At 43.6% G+C, this 20,849-nt stretch overlaps 1 protein-coding gene across 1 annotated transcript in view; it reads right to left on the bottom strand.

Annotated features, from left to right (window-relative positions):
- Positions 1–16,935: 16,935 nt before the first annotated feature.
- The window catches only part of NTRK1 (neurotrophic receptor tyrosine kinase 1), a 121,892-nt gene continuing 117,978 nt past the window's right edge, over positions 16,936–20,849 (bottom strand). The window contains exon 17 of the mRNA XM_088449634.1: positions 16,936–20,497. Within this exon, the coding sequence (XP_088305760.1) occupies positions 20,312–20,497 (186 nt within the window). The 3' untranslated portion in view covers positions 16,936–20,311. The remainder of the gene's footprint in view (positions 20,498–20,849) is intronic.

Genomic DNA, 20,849 nt, shown 5'->3' with positions numbered 1-20,849 from the left:
ATGTGTAATACATAAGTAACCTTTCTGATGTCCATTAAATTAAATTACTAGCACATACTCATTATGGTGTTTTACTGTCATTATATAGTACGTACTGTGCACAGTGATATCATCACTGTTGTTACACTGGATAGGGATATCACAGGTCATTCTGGTAAATATGACTACTCATCTGCTAATTTACTTGTCATGTACAAGTGATAATAATGGAGATATAAACTGATATAAATAATAATTGAGCCTAGTGATGTCACTATTACTGCGATAAGAATGGTAAAAGAGATTAGGGTGCCAGTTACCATGGCAGTAAAACGCCAGCAGTGGCACCTCATCTCACGGCCTCATCGCAGCCCAAATTCGATCAATTTCTCCCGCACCCCTATGGAGCCATGAGCACTTTCCAGCGAGTTAGTACTGCCATAAAGTGCGGCTGTTGCTGCGATGGCTCGCACCCGCAAGTACATCGTGGCTAATTGGATGGATCCCTTAGTGATAATATCAGAACTCCCGATTTATAAGCAATAACTTCAGAACTCACCATTTATACTCACAGTATATTATTTACAGGAGTTTATATACAGATAGGTCAAAGGGGACATTTAGAACACTCACTGCCTCACACTGGGCCCACAGTCCCCACATTACATCACCCCCCATTCACAGCCTCCCACCGGTCCCACAGCGTTAACCCTCTTGTCCACACCTAACAACACCCCCACTCAGCCTCACACCGGTCCCACAGAGCGTTAACCCCTCAGTAATTACATACTGTATATTAGTATCACTTACATAAGCACAAAGAAAGTCATCACTGTATTATTTGTAGTCCTATACATCACTATTTACATAGGTAGAAGCTGTCTGGTTGCTATGGGCAACTTCTCCACTCTTTTCACTGTATGATACATCAACCCAAAATGCAAGATGTGCGCAATTCCAATTACATTAAAGCTGGGTACACACTTGGCTGATGAGTCGGCCATTCTGCCTACCTATCTTAACGATTGGTAGGTGCATACACACTTACCAATCATTTGGCCGATGTGTCTGCGCTGACATCACAACTGGGCGGGCATTTCAATATGCCCACCCAGTTGAGATGTCAGTCACCGGCGGGTCCCTGCAGCAAGTGTACGGGTGGTCGGCAGGTTGCTCGTACACACAGCCAGACGTGTCGATATATTGGCATTGGCTGTGCTGCAGAACAGGTGCAATATGTCTGTGAACGACGTCGTTCACAGACATTGTCTGTGCACACCCGCCGATGCACTACAGATATATCGCCCCTTTAATGGAACGGGTGACATACAGTATTTGTCAGTGTGTACCCAGCTTTAGGATGTTGTGCACCAAGACACATCTTTACACTGCACAAATGCACTCTGTGCAACTTTAAATGAAGAATATAATGTATTTTTTATATTATACGAGGGTGGTACAATAAATAAGGTAACAAGACCTCTCGTAGCGTAAATTTATTTAACTTGTACATATACGTATAATCAATAGTATGGCCTTGGTACAGATTATTTTTCCACATCCCATCATAGAAGAAATCAGTGTCTAGCGCCTGAAGCCAGGACATGATGGCTTGCTGAACTTCACCGTCAGTGGCGAATCATCTTTTAACCAGTGATGGAAATCACTCGGAGCCAGGTCAGGGCTGTATTGGAAGGATTGACCAGTACCTCCCAATGGTAGCGCCGTGACAACACACGCATGCGGTTGACTGAGTGTGGCCTGGTGTTATCGTGCAGAAAAACGACGCCTGTTCGCAGCAACTCAGGTTGCCCATCGCAACCGGCTCAATGTGTCACAATTCCTGACAGCATTCACACTATCCCCCTTGGTGAGGAAATCAACAAGAAGCACGCCCTTGTGGTCCCAAAACACGGTCACCATGACCTTCTTTGCTGATGGAGCTGTTTTGAACTTTGTTGAAGGTGGGCACGATGCGTGTTTCCATGTCATGGATGCTTGTTCCGGTGTCACATGATGCACCCGTGTTTCATCGCCTGTAACAATACGCTGCAGGAACTGTACTCCCTCTTCATGGTACTACATCGAGTGCATGAGAAACAAACTCATCCTTTTGGCTTTGTGAACTTCTGTGAGTTGCTTCGGTACCCAGCCTGAACTTTTACCTGTACCCCAGTTGCTCACAACAAAATTGTGCACAGCACCCACTGAGATGTTCAGTTCATCAGCAATATCACTAAATCAAATGCGTCTGTCCTCCTGAATCAGACCTTCAATGCGACCTGCAAATAGTTATCTGTGGTGGACGTGCTTGGCCGGCCGGATCGCTGCTCATCTTGAATGTCTGTCCTACTGCTATGAGAGGCCGTGCACCAAACCCAAACCTGGTCCTGTGACATGACGTTACCACCTGCTGATGTGCCCTTATAGCTGATGTTGGGACAAGTATGACTGATAGGAGGTGCACTTTAGTGGCTGTGAGGAGAAGCAGTGGTCTACCTGCCCTGGCCCGGCTGGAAATTAGAATGAAATAGAGAACATTACACACGTGAGAGGTCTTGTTACCTCACTTATTGAACCACCCTTGTATAATGGACTTCTCATATTATAACAACCATAGCTTATAATGTAGTCGTGTATTAATCAGGAACCACTATTTTCGCGTTCTCACTGATTATTAGTACAGGCATTATGAAAGAGGTTTATGCTTAATGGATGATTGGGGTTTTTTTTTCCTACAACATCAATAACTTTATTTTTAAACAAAGCAGTCAAATTCTCTTCAGGTAATTTACAAAATGAATATATTTCACATTTGATCAGCCTTTAATGAAGTATATGAGTTCTGGCTGACCACACTATTTCATACTATTCTTTAGTACTTCCCAGTAAAACGACAACCCATGTTATTGATGGCTGTGCAGTTTATTGTAAATAGATCTATATGCTCTCAGCGGGACAAGGGTTAACAGTTTTTCCACATTAATGGCCACAGATGTGGCTGTGAGTTAAGGGCCCTGATATATGGATTTAAGCAGTTTTATTTTTTTATTGGAAGCTGTTTTTCTCTCAGCGAGAACATCCGAGAGACCTACATAGAGACGCTCATCAGAATTTCCATTTTTGTAACGGTGCAGGAGGTTCGGATGGAAGCACTAAATGGGGATGTAAATTACAAATAATTTATGTGTCCAGATGGACTGGCCTAGATGGTTTTACTAAAGGCTTCAAGGGCGAAAAACGATATCACCAGCAAAAACAGGTGCTCAGCACCTATGCAGTGACTATGGGCCTAATTCAGAGATGCACGGTAATTCCGCCGCAGCTGCCAATTTATACGCAGCGGCTAGGCGAAAATATCCAAATGACACATCCGCCGGGATTTGTACAGAAACGCCCAGCACTGTCTTTGCAAATTGTATCGCACGCTTTAAAAAAATGCAGCGTTGGTCGCAGATCAGTCAATAATCGGATTTCTGAGTAACCCCTATGGTCACGCAGAATGGTCGCAGGAACTGAGATACCGGAGTCATTTTCACTGCGTACGGGATCGTACCCGAAAATGGTCGCCGCACGCCTGCGTTTGGGTCAACACCTTCCAGTTGCCACCCACAAAAGGTCCCTGCCTGTCAGTCGCTTTGTGAATAATTCCACACTGCAAGCGACAATGAAAGTGAAACTTGACGCACGCGCAGAATACCGATAATCGCTCAAACTTTTTTTTTTTTAGAGGTTGCCAAGAAATAGCTGCTTTAGAGCACGCACAAAGCGGTTGCACAATAGCTTTTTCCCTAGTGCTGTGCGAATGCTAAGTGGTCGTAATAACCCTGATTTGTATTATGATTTTTTTTTTTATTAATTGTAATTGTAATGTAACTGCTGCTTGCCTTATTATGTGGTGTAGTGTTGCATGGTTTTCGTTGACATCACTTGTGTTGTTAATGACAATAAAGTAATGTATTCAGTGTTGTAACTGCATAAATATCAGCATTGCACACATGTCTCCATCAGGCCCTTTAAACAGTACTCACCCCCCTTGGGCTTTTTCCCATTTTACCGTGTTACAACATGAAGCCATGATGGATATAACTGAAATTTATTCCCATTAATCAACACAAAGGGCCATATCCAATTAGCCCCGAACACTGTTCGGGCGCTAATTGATCCCCGCAATCGGCGAAAAGCAGGGATTTTTCGCCGATTATCCCCAATTTTCGGCAATATTTTTTTTCTCCCTATCCTATTAATTTTGGCGAAATAATAGGATAGTTCGCCCGTTAACACATAGGAGCCGCGATAAGCTCGCAGATCTATGCGTTCTCGCCCTTTTTTGTGAAAAAAAACGGCACTTATAGTGGATTATTTTTCGGGACACATCAGGTCCCGAAAAAACCTAGCGTTCCCGCTAGGCTGTTCTAGCGGGGCGCGGCGCCCTGCCCTCCTTCTGGAAGGCAAAAAGCGCCCAGCCCTAACAGCCTGCGGGAGCCGTCTTCACATGCGCCCGGCATCATTCTCCCTGTCTGCAGGGCATGGGGGCTGCCCGGCGTGTCCGTAAGTGCCGGGCACGCCCCCAAGAGTGCTGAAAAGGGGACGCGTCTTATAGGCACGCCCCCTTTTCAATGACCACGCCCCCTTCTCGGTGCCCTCTCTAGCTCCGGCGCCCTGCCTCACGCCGGAGCTAGAGTGAACACTAAAAACCCCCCTGATAAGTGCCGTTGTCAGGCTGCCTTCGGGGCTGATTGGATATGGCCCAAAGTACTTGATAATGTGTTGATTAATGGGGAAAAAAATTCTATTAAATTCATCATGGTTCCGTGTTGTCACACAGCAAAATGTGAAAAAGCCGAAGGAGGGGTTGAATACCTTTTATAGACAATATACATCAAGGAATCACTCGCCACTGCTTGCAGTAAGAGGTTATTTTGCCTGTTAACAGGTAATGCAGTAGTACAATTTCCGGGTTTTGTATGATATGTTGACAATTATGCTGTCAACAGACAAAATGTCGACAGTGCAATGTCGACCCTAAAATGACGATTCAGTAGTAATATTACTTAAAGAATTATTACTTCAAACATTAAGCTTTACCATCAAGTTTAATATTATATTGCCAGCACTGTTAAAAATGTTCTACCGTGGCAGCATTTTTGGGTCGACATTACGCTGCTGACATTTTGACTGCCAACAGTTGTAAGTGTGGACTAACTACCTTCCCATTTCCAGCCTTTTCTGGTGCAGTTTCCATGAAAAATATTAGTGTTTGTAGTTTCTCTTTATTTGAAGAAACTTGTTTGCAATTGTACTTCCGTCTGTGATTTTTTTCTCTATATATTTTTTCTTTTATGCAATAAATACAATGGGCCTGATTCTGAGTGTACACAGGATTTTGCTTCAGAACCAAGCGTTTACGCAAGTACAGGCAATGCAGCGCTGTACGCATTTTAGTTGCATCTACATTTATGATTACAAGTGAAGGAACTGGGCTGTAATGGGGCATACTCACTTAGGCAAAGTATATTGAGGGCGTGAGACAACAGCGAGTCATACACATTTGCTTCTATGCTTTCAATGCTGGAGCATCTACGAATGATTTGTGTTCAACACAACATTAGGCCCTGTGACTTTCTCTATAATATTAAACTCCATATTTTAATGTTCTGTGTTTGTGTTCCTAAATAATCCCCCATGTCATTTAGGGTTGATTGTTATAACACTGCCTTCAATGCAGACAATTGTGTGGTTAACAACAACAGCTGAGATGTCACAGTTATTCCTGTGTCTTCTGTATTTTTGTTGCTGCACCCATCCACACACTGCTGATGCAGGGACACTCGCTCTATAGGCTGCTACACAGGTACCGAGCACCTCCGCACTTCCCCCACATTATATACATGTGAAAATATGAAGTAGAGCTAAACCCGTCTAAAGAGGAGGTTAGGGCGCCCAAACAGACGGTTGGGTGCCCAATCCACTTTCGGGGTGCCCAGAAAACCCCCTTTCAGGGTGTGGGAAAAAATGTGACTGCCGTGGCTAATGGGCGGCTATCCGAGAAACAATTTAATTGCTCTGCTAGACGCCCATTACTACAGATGGCCAGCGGGGGGCGCACAGCATAACTGATTCACCCCCTAAGTGTTGCCCTTATAGGTAACTAAAGAGTAGTGCCCCCGGTGGATAATTATTCAGATATTTGTGCCCCATTTATAATTATATCAATATTGATGCCTTTATTGAAAGATCACTCCATTGAGAGAGAGGTATCAATAGATATAATGAGAGCTCTTGTGGTGATAGTGTGCTGAAAACACAGTAAAAGATTATAACAATTTAATGTAGCAAAAAGATAAAAAAACACATAATGTCTATAGCTCTTTGAGCAAGGTGATGGGACCCGGGCAGCGAGAAGCCGTGGAGGACAATTACTTCGGCTCGATGTTGGAGATACAGGGAGTTAAGCTGGCTACACACTAGACCAACTTTCATCCAACCATCCAACTAGTTGATTGGTTGGAATGAAAATCTGGTAACGTATGGGAGTAACTGATGATCAGCAATTTGCTCCTAAATGCCAGAAAACAGATGAAAATGGTCGTTCAGACAAGTTTGTTAAATGTTTGATCTAAACAATTTGTTCAAACAACAGTTTTTGTTCATTTTCCGGCGTTTGGGAGCAAATTCCTGATTGTCCTTTGCTTTCATTCCTTACCAGATTTTCATTCCAACCAATCAACTAGTTGGATGGTTGGATGTAAGTTGGTCTAGTGTGTGGCCAGCTTTACTTATGCTGGGCATACACAGCCAGATAAAATGCCTGTCAGACAGACAGACATTTTATCTGGCCGGCTGCCAGCCGCAGATGTCGCCGGCATACACTATGAGAGAAATCTCACAGTGTATAGCCCGACATCCGCGCTCCGCCCCCGGGGGAGGAGACATTTCCCTGTTCCTTCCGTAGGAAGGAACACAGGAAATGCCTGTCTGTCGGCCGCGCTGGGCATACACTGCCCGATGCGGCCGACAGTTACCGGGTAAATACCGCATCGGACTTCCATGCTGGACAATACTGCATGCTCGACCGAGCAATATTTAACCCTCGGTCGCCCGCACACGCTACAATTTTCGGGGCGATCCGCCGATATCAGGCGGATCGCCCCGATAATTGTAGCGTGTATGGCCAGCATTACTAACTTTCCCTACTACTATCTGTCTCCTAGCAGCGGTCAAGTCCTCGATGCTTCAGCTTTCTACTCCCGCCGTTGCTTGTCCGAAGTATCGGATCAATCTGTAGTAGTGTCCTCTTGTGTAAATTAATAGTGCCATTTTAATGAAGAAATTAATATGGCCCTCATATGTGAGTAAATCTCGCCTCCCTACTAAATACTTATCTAAATTTTTTTATTTATTCTGACAGAACCCAAAGTGAAAATGTATTATCCATATGAGAAATAAAAAAAGCCCAGAATGGAATGGACCGCTCCCGGAGAAAACATGACTTCATCTCTGGTGAGCCAGATTACATGATATGTGGATAGCAATTAATGAGCATTATTTTATCTGTGATTTGCTGAACAGTCTAAATTGAGGCTCCTCACATGATGTTACATGTTCAGGGACAGGGTCGGTACAGGGCGGATGTGAGTCCTAATCCGGCACTGGCTAATTATGGGGTTACTAGTCTTTCATTTCATTTTACATGTAGATGTTTTGGTTCACTGTGACTCTGTAATATTAACACAAGTCTTGTTCCAGGATTACTCAGTGTATGTATATGTGAGCATTTCCATTCATAAAAATAGTTTGTTTTTGTAAAAAAGAAAAGAATCAAGGGCACCCCATGCAGTGCAGTAAGTCTGGGCTAAGATTTTACACTTAATATTTAGTCAACAGAAAACAAATCAAATTATCTCTTTGGATTAACATGTGTAGTTTCTAAAGCTGGCCATACACCAGACAAACTTTCCTCCAACCATCCAACTAGTTGGTTGGTCGGAATGAAAATCTGGTAATGCATGGGAGCAAATGACAATCAGCAATTTGCTCCCAAACACCAGAATACACGAAAAAAAAGGCAAGTTGGTTCAATTAGTTTGATTTAAAAAACTTGTCTGAACAACAGCTTTTGCCCGTTTTCTGGTATTCGGGAGTAAATTGCTGATTGTCATTTGCTCCCATGCATTACCGGATTTTCATTCCAACCAACCAACTAGTTGGATGGTTGGAGGAAAGTTGGTCTGGTATATGGCCAGCTGTACTGTCATGATCCTTTGCACTACTACTCTCCTTCTAGTGGGACTGCTCTCACCTGTGGTGCTTGTCCAGCACATTCCATCCTGTCTGATCCCTTGGCCCATCCGTGATCCTGCAGCCTGGGATAACTGACTAATTAAGCAGCTGTGGTCTGCACCTGTGACTCTCTGATTTAAGCCTGCTCTACAGTACTTCCCTTGCCAATTAATCGTATCAAATCACCGTGGCAGACTCCTGGATCAGTAGATTTCATTTGTGGAAGTCTTTTGAAATTTGATAAATGAGTGGAGATGGAGCAATCTTAGAGTGCTTTGGGCTCTGCCAAAATGCTCAGTTTGCAACACAGTGTTCGGGTCCTGTCCTATAATTTTTAACGGGAAACTTTTTGGTGTTTTCAAGTTGTACTTCATTGTTGGATATCACAACTGTATTCCTACTTGTTCTCTCATAAAGCTTTAAGTCTTCTGAGGCACACCACAGCAGGGTATTTCAAGCACGTCAGCACAAGGTTAACATGAATCCATCATAAAGGTTGATTGATGTATACCTCGAAGCTGTCCCACTTTCTAGGGACAGTCACGCTTTTCAGGGACTACCCCGCCATTCCCCCCACTGGCTGCAGTGTCTAGCGTGCGCAAAAGGCACGCAGGGGTCCTGATTTTACAATCAAACAATGTTGGAATGGAATGAACAGAGAATATGTCCTTCACACTCTTATACTAAAAAGTATGTCTAACTTTGCAACTCTCCAAACATGGTGGCATGATTTGATTGGTCATGCTATTCATATCTGCATTTGAAACAAACGGGATACTCCTGAATTTTTAGGATGTCACATGGACTTCCGGCAGAGCAGGTCACCCTCCCACATCCCACCATGTTCCTAGTGAAATGGGCTATTTGGGAGGGGGGGAGATGTAATGACACTATACTTAATGAATCTGCTCATCAGAGCTAAATGGCGTGATTTGCCCGCCCCACAGTGGCCTCCTGCACCCCCGTTCCACCTGGAACAACTGTTATTTTCTGTTACCCTTTTTCATAGCAATGAAGCATAAAGTTTGTTGATTATGAATTTTTGTTTCTTGGTAGTAATACTTGCATTATTACAGGTAGACACAGACATCATCACCTCCTCATTGCTGTTCTGCTTCCCTACTACCTGGTCACATGTCCTTCTGTGCTGATGGATTGTTAAAGATACACTACTGCGTATTGCTGCTACCTGATAATGGCAGACTTGCTGATTTTGAAGTGCTCCTCTCTGGGTGAAGCCAGCAGTGGAGATGTCGCTGACTGCTCTGGGGCATGACAAAATGACTCAGTTCCCGGGTGCGGTGGGGGGTGGGAGTTAAAATGCCTCACTTTGTGTCATTTTAGCCCTGTCCCCTCCATATGAATCTGCGTATATGATACTTAGACAACAACAAAGCCATTATCTATAAAACTGGATAATTGTATCAGCTTTTATCTGTAACTTTTTATGGTGTAAAACAACAACATTCACTGGAGAAGCTCATTTCTAAGGACCCTGGACCTGATTCTGGAGTCAGACCAAACACAGATGCTTCTGTAATACCTGGCAGTGCCTGGGTTAAGCTCCGCCCCCTCAATTAAGTCCCACCTGCCAGCACTGTCGCAACTAAGCCCCGCCTCCCAGTGACATCATCCGTCAATCACCGGGAGGGCAGGGGAAAGTATACTACACAGGGGGCGTGTTATCGCGGGTGTTAAAGGGGCCGTGGCCTCGCAGCAGGCATGAACGCGTCCTGGCCGTGGCTGCAGCTTGTGACGTTGAGGCTGAGGCTAGGTTCCTGGCGTCCTCATGGGGAAGGAAGTTGGCCATCTTACGCTTTGACCACGGGACAGGAGGGTGGAGGTCCCACGGTACCCTGGCATTCAGGGGTGGTGCACGGCGACTACCATGAGCCACAAGTATGCTCAAGGCGAATACCCCTGTAAGGCAGTAAGGGGCTCTCTGCAAGAGGCCCCTGGGTACAGACAATAGGGGGATTTGCCCCTCCCACAGAGCTGCAGGTAGAGGAAAGCCCATGTAAAGTAAAAGGCCCCCTTATAGTAGCCCCACATGAGCAGGAGAAACCCCTGCACAAGATGGGACCCCTAGGAGAAATATAAGAGTTGCCCTTTGATACTAAAGAGAAGACCCCCTGAGGAAGACAACAGGTGGAGTGCTGAGTGGCGGTGGCATGCCTGCAGTGAGGCAGGAGCGTGCAGTGGAGAGAGCTCCTGTACAGTGTGCCCCCTGCAGCAGACCAGTGAAGAATCTCCTGTGAAGAGACACCCGTGTGTGAGAGGGTGAGTGTCTGCATGATGCATAATGCTGGATCCCTAGTTGATAGCCTCTGGAGAAGTGCCCCATAGTGAGGGAGGGGTCAGTGCAAGATGGCAGTGAAGTATTTGTTGGACTGACTTGCGTTAGAACTACTGAGCCCAGCAACACCGGGTATGTGCTACAATTTAATTGCTGTGTCACTTGTGTAAGACTTTGCTGGAGGTGTTCGTTTGGAGTGGAATGTAAATAATCTGTAACCGTTAAGCTTATAATACAGCATTTACCATCTACAGCAAGTATTGTGCTGGAGGAAGTTGGCGAAGTAGAGCTTGTAACCGTTACGCTTACTGTGCTGGAGAATATGGAGAAATTGTAAATAAAGTTTTCCTGTTCTTGCATCAAGAGATGGTATAGCGCCCAACATTTCTTTATTGCGCTGCAGCTGTTGTCCACATGTGTTACCTCCATCAGGTACTTTGTGAAAAGCACCCGTGTATTCGGGGGCCCTGCTGGTCATAGGTGCCATACCCACACCATAGCCGGAACAGAGAAGAGTCACCGAGTAGGGGTGAGAGCCAGTACATTCAGGTACTCCGAGTAAGTGTACCACTGTACCAGTAGGGTTTCACACTTCTCGCATTTATCAGCAGACTACTGCGCTGCCCCATGATTACGCAGCTTTACGGGGGTTAGGAGACGGATGTTTCGCTCCATGCGTGGTCGTATTGCTCTCGTCAAATGGGAGTTTCCGAGCGGCAGCTGGATTATTACTGTGCGCACGCACAGAAAAGATCTGCCTCATGGGAATGTCGTGGGCGTTTCATGTAAACAGACTTCCGCGCTCATTTGAGGCGTGCGTACGCCGTACACAGAATGGAAGCCTTTTGCAGGGGGAACTTTTGCTCCCGGCATCACGCTGCCCATTGTGTTCCCAGCCACAGCTGTAACCATCATCAATGGTATCGCCACTTACACCCACCCAGCAAGTGCCGACACTAACGATGACGTTTACCACTGTGGGTAGAGTGATGCAGAGGCATAAAGACAGACGGATACTCTCATTAACATAAGATAGTAAATCTGGGAGCCGTGGATGTCGGCATATGCCGGCAATTTGCTCGCTCTGTGCAAAGTAATAGGGGGATTCATGCATAAACAAGTGACACATGTAATAAAGACAGTCCCTATATCCCCTTATTTATTGCATAAACCGGGCTACACTGATCAGTATTATGTCATTGTTAAAGGAAAGAGGAGCTGATAGAGTGCTGGTTAGGTTGGATATTGATGTAACTTTACACTTTTGCACAGTCTGATTTGTCCTCCTCTCTGAAAATGATGCGTAACACGAAAATCTACTCATTACCTCTGCGCTAGTAATACAAGAGAAGGGAGGTATGGAGAAAATCACATACTAATTGTAAATTGCCTATAAACAGATTTATTAATTTCAACAATTGATTGACCGGTCAAATAAGATAGATTAAAATGTACATATATTCTCCATACACAGATAATGCATAGTTCTAATAAAAACAGATATTACATATTATCCTGTAAAAAAACATAAAAAAATCAGCTCTGTTAGGTTGGTAAAGGAAGTGGATCTCAGGTGTCCTGATGTATCCAATGTAGAAGAGATATTTCCTGTGTCCACACCTATATCAAAGCAACCGCAGGTATGATAAACTCCCGTTCACTCCGGGTGTTCAGATCTCTCAGTCTTTAGACTATAATTTCAGTCAGTTAGTTGTAATGCTTGCTTTTGAACTCAGTATGAGTATAAATGCAGGGCGCATATGATTGTAGGTATGTCTCCGCTTCGGGTGACCTGAATATTCCCCTGTATGCTGACAGGGGGAGAGGAAGGCTAATCTGCAGCCTGAGACTATTCCCGGCAGATACCTGTCAGGTCCACTTCATATCCTGCATCAGCCGCGACACGATCCCAGCCTCAACCTAAATACCGCTGTGTGTCCAATAGTGCAATGTGTATCTATATCTCCGGAGCTCCACAATATAGACAGGCAGGTATCACAGGAATATCCCAAGGGGCCCAAACCCATAAGTGGGTGCTTTATCCATACCTACCTTCTCTTGTATTACTAGTGCAAAGGTAATGAGTAGATTTTTGTGTTACGCTTGATTTAAAAGGTGTTTTTATGTGCAACCACAAGCACATTGTTCCTTTGCTGCCCGAATTATTAGTAATTGCATTTCATTTAATTAACAGCTCTAGGCTTCTTATGTTTGTTTGATACTCTCCGGTGGGCGTCTCAGTACAAGTCCCGCCCACCGCTGCATTAGCGTATTCTCACACATCCACAGCTATGAAAATCGCACACAACTCTGAATAAGGACCTTTGAACACAATAGAGCAGCGTTTCCCAATCTCAGTTCTCAAGGCACGCTAACAGTCCAGGTTTTAATGATAGCCATGCTTGAGCACAGATGGTTAAATCAATATACGTGAGATACCAATTAAATCACCTGTATTGCTCTTTTTAAAACCTGGACTGTTAGTGTGCCTCGAAGACCGAGGTTGGGAATCACTGCAAAATCCCTTGATCCCGGATGTTTTTGAGTCTCAAAAATACTCGGGATTATAATTATTAAATCCTGGGTAACTATGGGATTCAAAACACACCGTGGATTGGGCTAGGGATATCCGGTCTTCTTAGGATTTCCCAGTTGCCCGTAGAATAGATGAATTCCCATGATGCAGTTGCTCTCAGTCACTGAGAGGAGAGGCCCCTGACCAGCAGAGCTTGCACTCTATCCAGCAACAGCCATGATGCAGGGCACAGGGCAGGGCACTCAAAGCTGCAACTTTATCAGCAGTATGTGCAGAGCCTGGCTTACCTCGGTTGCTGTCTGAACCCTGAGCTGGCGCCTTGTGGTTGCTGCTGCTACTGTAAGATCTGGAGTCCAGCTCTTCAACTGCAGCTGAGCCTGGGAGAGGACTGGACAATGCGTTCACCAACAAGAGAAGCCCCTTCTGAACACCACTATGTGACTAAGGTAAGTGAAGGGGGGGGGGCTATGGGGAGAAGGAAAGCAGGGGGGGAGAGCGCAAGGATATCATTTGTACAGTTCGATACCGGGACCCCAAGATTGATATTTTTTCAATCCTTGATCCCAGGATTACAAAAATGAGGGTGGGATTGGCTTCTCTAGGCATAGGTATTAAGTCACCTGTGCTCAAATATGGATATCCTTAAAGCCTGGACTGTTAGTGTTCCTTGAGGACTGAGAGCCTGATTCAGACACGGACGCTAAGCCGCAGTCGCACGCTATGGCCGATAGTCACCCGTCTGCGCATGCGTATGCTACAATATACTCATGCGCGAGTCACTCACTGCGCTCGGGAATTGTGCGCTCGTAGTACACAGACTGGACGTTACTTTGAGTGACAGCGCTGTTTGTGGGTGGTAACAGGGGAAGGTGCTTGTGTACGGGGGAGTGGTGCTGCGAACACAGGCGTGTCTGGGTGTCTAAACTGCGTTTTATGGGTGTGCATAATTAGTATGGAGGCGTCATTGTACACGTCACTTGGTTGTATTTCAGCCTGCAGTGATCGCAGTGCTTGTGGTGGGGTAGGGTCTACCTCAAGCGCTGCGTGCAGCTCTGATGGCTCTCGATGGTTCTGATTAATCATACAGTTCCTGGAGATGACGTGTGCCAAGAAAGGAAAGTGGGCGTCTTGAGACTGGCGTGCGTTCGCTCTGCTGTCGCTCTCTAAGACATAGAGGGAGTCCTTACACCAGACAGTGCGAACGCGGAATTTGCATACCCTTTTGGATGCGAGCGATCGTGGCTTAGCGTCCGGGTCTGAATCGCCCCCTGAGCTTAAGAAGCACTGGAATAGATGATAAAGAAGCACCACCTTTCCAAACAGCATGTTATAGATGACACCTCTCAGCAAAGGCATAGGACAGAGAGCACATGAATTAGGTAAAGAATAATAAATGCCTTATTTTAGGCATATTTTTCAACTTCGACATATAATGATATTCAGTAAAGAGTTTAGTTGCTCATTAAGCAATATATAACAATAGGAATGTAACCTGTCACCCTAGTTACACGTGGCTGCACATTCACACTGCCCTAAGGACAGAAGGCTAAGCAATTGCTTGCCAATCTGTACAATATATTGACACTCTGACAGTATATCTTCTCCTGGTAATATTTATCTTCCCATCTCCACTAAATCTTAGTGACAGTTAAAAGTGTGCGTGCATGGAGTATCCGTGCCAAGACCATCTGCTTCCCACACTGCTGGATAGGAGGCATCTGTCCCCCGAGGGCGCTGTCTGCCCGACAGGTAAAAACGACAGAGTCAATCTCAACACAGTGACACTAATGCATTGCCAGGAGATGGGATGTGTAATTCGGCCAGCCTGACAGAATAGCACAGCGCAGAGGGCACCTTGCATTGCGAAGAGTCCGCCCCTCTCACCCACAGAAGAGATGTTAGATGTTCTTATACATTGAAGGCATAACATAAATTAGTAGTATGTGGCCTTGCAAGTTCTGGTCAAGACAAGGCCCAACAGTGGTTAATTTCACTATCCTCTATTTTAAAAGCCCAGTGCTCACAGCTTACAAGGTCATCCAAGGTTACTAAAGGATATTGATAGCAGAGGGTCAGCGAAGCTCTCCAGACTAAACACACAAATAAATATTACACTTAATGTGCCCGATACACAGGGTGACCCAGATCTCCAACAGTAGCAAGTTCTCGTGTGGACCAAATACATACATCTCTTTGTAGACGCTTTAGTTGCTCATTAAACAATATATCTACTAGTATTTTGGACCCATCTATCGCCGAGTTGCGAGCACGCTGAATGCATGAGAAATGTAAACTTCATGCATACATGTAGCAAATACATAATTAGTTGCACAGGTTGCGTGGCTGGGTGCTTGTCGCATACACTGTCCGATGTGGTCCTCAACAATCATGGTCAGATGTTGATAAGGATTGGAAATCATTTTTGGGTCATACACAATGTGATATTTGGCTAATTAGGTCTAGAACAACTTCATTGGATGTCAAATTTGCAATATACATAAGAACAGTATCTGCACTTAATATTTAATTTGTAGCCACGTTGGCTGATGTAGCTAAGTGAAGGGTAGCACAACTATGTCCAAGGTGGAACCCAAATACTGGTCGTTACTTCAGGCAACCCTAATGTAAATTAATTTTAAGTTCAATAAATATGATTGTTGTTTCAGTCTTGCTGTTTCTCTGCTGTCTTCAGTAAGTGGCCCCTCTGTTTAGCCATGTACAGTAGTACAGTTTAGCCATGTACAGTAGTTGGGGGTCCCTACCTTAGACATTCTAGCATTACCGTGTATGTCCTGCCACACTGTTTAACAGCATGCGGGAAAGGACAGATCTTCAGGCGGCAGATTTAAATCTTGTACTAACTGTGTATGCCGATTGGTCAAGGGATGCAACCATTCAGGAGCAGCATTTCGCACATACCTCCAGGCAATGTCATGGTAAATTCCATGGACAGCTACTTTATAACTATCTAAGCAAAACTTTAGTTGCTCCATTCATCAATATCAACTACGGATGCTGGAATGCTCATTTATACAGTTACCCTTTATATGAGATAAATGTTCTTTCGCTAACAGTACTGTCAAGTTGAGGTAACACAAACCAAACTACAGTTCGAACTGTAATAGGATAGTTACAGTTAAAGAGACATACAGGTGAGAGTTTGGGTTCCCCCTGCATAATCAGGTGCATTAAAGGCCAAAAATTACTCCCAGCAGTAGATTCACATGTGAGTATCTGGAAGGTTTATATGACTCCTGCTTCTTCTAATTGCTCAATATCTAATAATAAAAGTGACTAGTTCTAGTACTTTGATTGGCTACAGGTCAATCTAGCCCTGTGAATGTTCTAATACTGACTATAGGTTGGGCTAGCCCTGGGAATGTTCTAATGCTCTGATTGGCTTCAGGATGCTCTAGGCCTGGTAATGTTCTGATGCTCTGATAGGCTACAGTCTGGCCTAGCCCTTTAAATGTTCTAATTGTCCTTGGCTAGAGGGAGGGCTATCTATGTAACTATGCTAGCTGCAATAGTTATACATTGGTCTAGAACTGCGAATGTTCTTATGCTCTTATTGGCTATAAGTGGTGTAGACATCTAAGCATTATAATTCTTTGATTGGCTAGATGTTCGTTTACCCCCTTTGAATGTTCAATTGCCCTGATTGGCTACATGTTAGTAGAGCTCTGTGAACAGTTTTAATAGACTGATTGGCTACTGGTTCATCTTGACCATGAATATTCTAATACTCTGATTGGTACGTATTGATCTTGCCCTGTGAATGTTCTTATGGATATCATTGATAGGAAAGTTAGGAATCCTGGACACTATTATTATGGTTTATTTTGATTGTACGCCAATGGTTTTTAATTGATTTATAAAAGAAGATTAATACTGGAGAAACTGTAATATACATCAATGCAAAGTTAAGTGCTACAGACATTACTGGAAAAATGTTTTCAATGGGTCCCTGCCCAAATAGCTTACAGTCTAAATAAAATAATAGTAATACTGTGATCATTCTACAATCAATGAAGACAAAGATGGAGCTACTAGGAGGAGCATGTTGGATCTAGGTCTCAATTTCACTGTGATTAAATATAATGAATATAATGACATACAGTATATAAGCACAACAAGAGGAAGGGTGGGGATGCCGGAAGGTCTCTGTTAAAAGTACCTCTTATGTTGTGGAATACTTTGGCACAGGAAATTTGTGTTCCCACTTCTTCTAAATTTATCCCTGTTTTCTACATTTACAACCACATTGGTTCCAACATTTGTCTTGAAATGCGTTAGTCTATGAAATGCGTTAGCTATTAAAATATAATGTCACTTTGTTTTGTTTTGAACACAAACGTCATTTATATATCAAGAATATCCTTGGAATGTGAAGCAGTTTATGAATGTCATGCTTGAGATACAGAAAACTGGGGTGATACATTGTAAACATACAACACAAATATCAGAGCTGTGATACCATTCTCTAACAGGATTAATGATCAATATAATGTTTGTGATCAGCTGACCTTTGCATTCTGTTTGCTTCCATGATTTGGCAGTGATTGGTTGAAGGAAAGTGTAAAAATAGATACCCGGTATACAGCATGAAGTCTTATGAAACGAGTTCTCCACCTTTTGGACAACCTCTTGGAAATTGACGCTTTCCCCTTAGTGTCTACAATAGAGAGTTCCTGGGAATCTCTGCTGTTTGTGGAAGCTGAGAGCCGCCTCCCATACCGGCAGGCCTATAGAGCTATATATTGTATTTCTATGCAAAGTCTGCGGTACTTGGCTAGCTGCATGGAAATCAATCACTATTTAGAACTAGGACAGAGGGGTGCAGGTAACATGGTTTCCCATCATGGAAACATATAAGGCATACATATACAACCAGTCGTTAAATAATATGTCCAGTGGCAATGGGGAACAACAGATGTGTATTCCATATGTAAATGCATTGCATAATTAGTGCGTTCATTGTTTATCCTGCTACCCCCCTTTACTTATGCACTTTCTCATGCTTTCAGTACAAAAAAAATAAGAATATTTTCATCAACATCCTTTTTGCACACAAGTACTGCCAATTTGATGGGTCCACCTGACCCGTGGTAGCCACTGTTACAGGGGCTTTCCACTACACTAAATTCACTTGCTCTATTAAGCAGGCTCCAAGAATAACATGCCAATCACCAACTGAGCTTTCCATAGCAGGGGTGACAAAAAACGCAACGCAACACTTCTGCTGCACCAGATCCCTTTTGATACGAAGAGGGACAAGCAGTGCTGAGGCGGGAGATCCCAGCTATAATTCAGTGCTTAGTGGTTTGGGTTGCAGGGAAGGGATTTAGTACTGGGGTTTATTAAAATATAAATCCCCTTTAACATTAGTGTTATGGGGTGGTGGTCACACTGGATTCCCAGGAACGGTGGTCTTAAATAAGTAGTGTGGTCACTGATTATGGCCGACTTGTTGGTTATCTATCGCAGTGCCAAGGTGACAACTCAGTTGTGTTAGATATCGAACCTCTGCTCTCGCTCTATTGGAGAGGCGTAACAAACCTCCTAGGAGTTTCCAAAAGCAACCAATCAGCTTCCAGCGTTTATTTCATATGAATGTTTTTAATAAATTAAAACAGGAATATGATTGGATGGGCAACTTCTCCTCTTTAGAATATTGGCTACATCTCCCGTTATGTGTAATATAGACGCCCACTGGAAACTACAAGTTTCCTACTTGGTCATTAATCTGGTTCTACTGCTCAGTAGATCCCACGCCCTTATTAAGCACAAACAGCCTTGATATATTTAGTTTATATAAGAAGTGGTTGGCCATTTGTAGACCTTGTGTGAAGAGCACAGCTAGACATCACTTTGCTAAAGTAACTAGAGTTTCAGTTGTGAAGTGTAAATAATATGCATTGCATTCATTATACTTTATACATTATCCAGTGTAACGTCTAGTTCTACATTATGCTGATAAACAGTGGAATTTATAGACTTGCAATCTTTGGCTGAGAGCTAACAAAGTAATATATCTGTGGATTGGTTCATTTTATCGGCACATAAGAAGCAAGCAATATGCGAGTAAACTTCAAAAGACACAGGCGACATGTTGCACTCTCAGTTCATAGTTCCTAGTTGCTCCACGCTGCTTTACAGGTGATCATGAATTCGTTTTCAATAGCATGCTTTGCAAAACACCATAGATTTGGGAGATAGCCTTCGACTCATTGGCTAAGCAATGCCATTTTTGCTTGTTGTCCTCTAAGTTATTAGATAAATATATGCATTGCAGATGATGGTTGAACAATATATTGGATCACCTTATTAACGCAGGAGAGTGGCTATTTCCTTAGCTTGTATATTTTAGATGGACACATGACTATCAGTCATTAGGTTGAAAAGTCCTATAGTGTTTCAGGTTAAACCATTAATTTCTAGTTACTCCTTTATATGTTCTCAATGAGTTAGGCGGTGCTATCAATGTGGTATGACGACGGCTGTACCGGTAAACACGTTGTTGTCTATTTTTGTATTCGTGGGACCGGGTTACAAGTCTATGTTTGCATATCTTGGGCTCTAGTTGCCCACGCAGCATTTAAATTCTAGTAACAATGTTGTCTCCGTTTTTGCATCCAGCTGTGTCTACTGGATGGGGTCTTGAACTTGCAAGATCCTCATTTCGTTTTAAAGGCATTAACATTTAGGACATTATCATCGACCTCTTCTAGACACTTTGTGAAGTTTCTTAAAGCCCATAGTGTGAAGATTCAGAAACGTTAATAGAGACATTCTGCCCAAGAGAGACTTTGTATTATCCACCAGTAGGAGGACATCCTTCATGGACATCAGTAGAAGGACATCTTTCATGGACATCAGTAGGAGGACATCCTTCATGGATATCAATAGGAGGACATCTTTCATTGATATCAGTAGGACATCATCCTTAATGGACATTTGTCAGAAGAAGATCCTTCATGGGCACCAGTAGGAGGACATAGTTCAGACACATCGGTAAAAGTACATCTTTCATGGACATCAATAGGAGGACATAGTTCATAGACATCACTAAGAGAACACAGTTCATGGTCTTTAAATATTAGCAAAGCTGCTTTGGGAATATACTGTAACTGACGGATGGCTTGCAGTGGGTGTTCAAGCTTTTACCATGACCGGTTTGGTCCCTTTTTATATGATATCCTCACTCCATCATCACTCTACTGTAAGATGTCTAAGTATACAGGTGGAGCCTTGACAAGGGCTTGAAGCTTGCCATGAATTTCTTTAATATTGAGCCTCTGCTGGGGTTCTCTTTGCCAGCAGCCCTGCATGATAGTGTATACCTCAGTAGGACAGGTCCTAGGTCTTTCCAGTTCTCGTCCTTGGGTGATGCATTCAATTGCCTAGAAATCAAATGTAAAATTAATATAGGTTAAATTTCTGATTAAAGTAGGTTATACATATCAGTTACATTCCTAACTTAAACTTTTAAGGTAATCTTTTCATAGACTTTTAATAGAAGGTTTCAAATACATCAGCTTACTCTGCATTCAAGACAGGGAATTCTGCCCCTTGAAATATATAACTCTCAGTCTGTGGCTTTCTGCTGCCTCCATTCCCCTCCTCACATCATGTCACTGCTCCTGTCATATGCAGCCCTATTCTCACTAACACATCACTCATCTCCTGATATACTCTGTGCTGCTGGGGACTCTGCTCCTTCCATGATATAACTCTCAGTCTGTGGCTTCCTAC

This window comes from Taudactylus pleione, unplaced genomic scaffold, assembly GCF_031769625.1.
Source record: "Taudactylus pleione unplaced genomic scaffold, aTauple2 ptg000490l, whole genome shotgun sequence".
In the NCBI taxonomy this organism is placed as follows: Eukaryota; Metazoa; Chordata; class Amphibia; order Anura; family Myobatrachidae; genus Taudactylus; species Taudactylus pleione.
The sequence above is the reverse complement of the archived record's forward strand: the minus strand, read 5'-3'. Positions and strand labels throughout refer to the sequence as shown.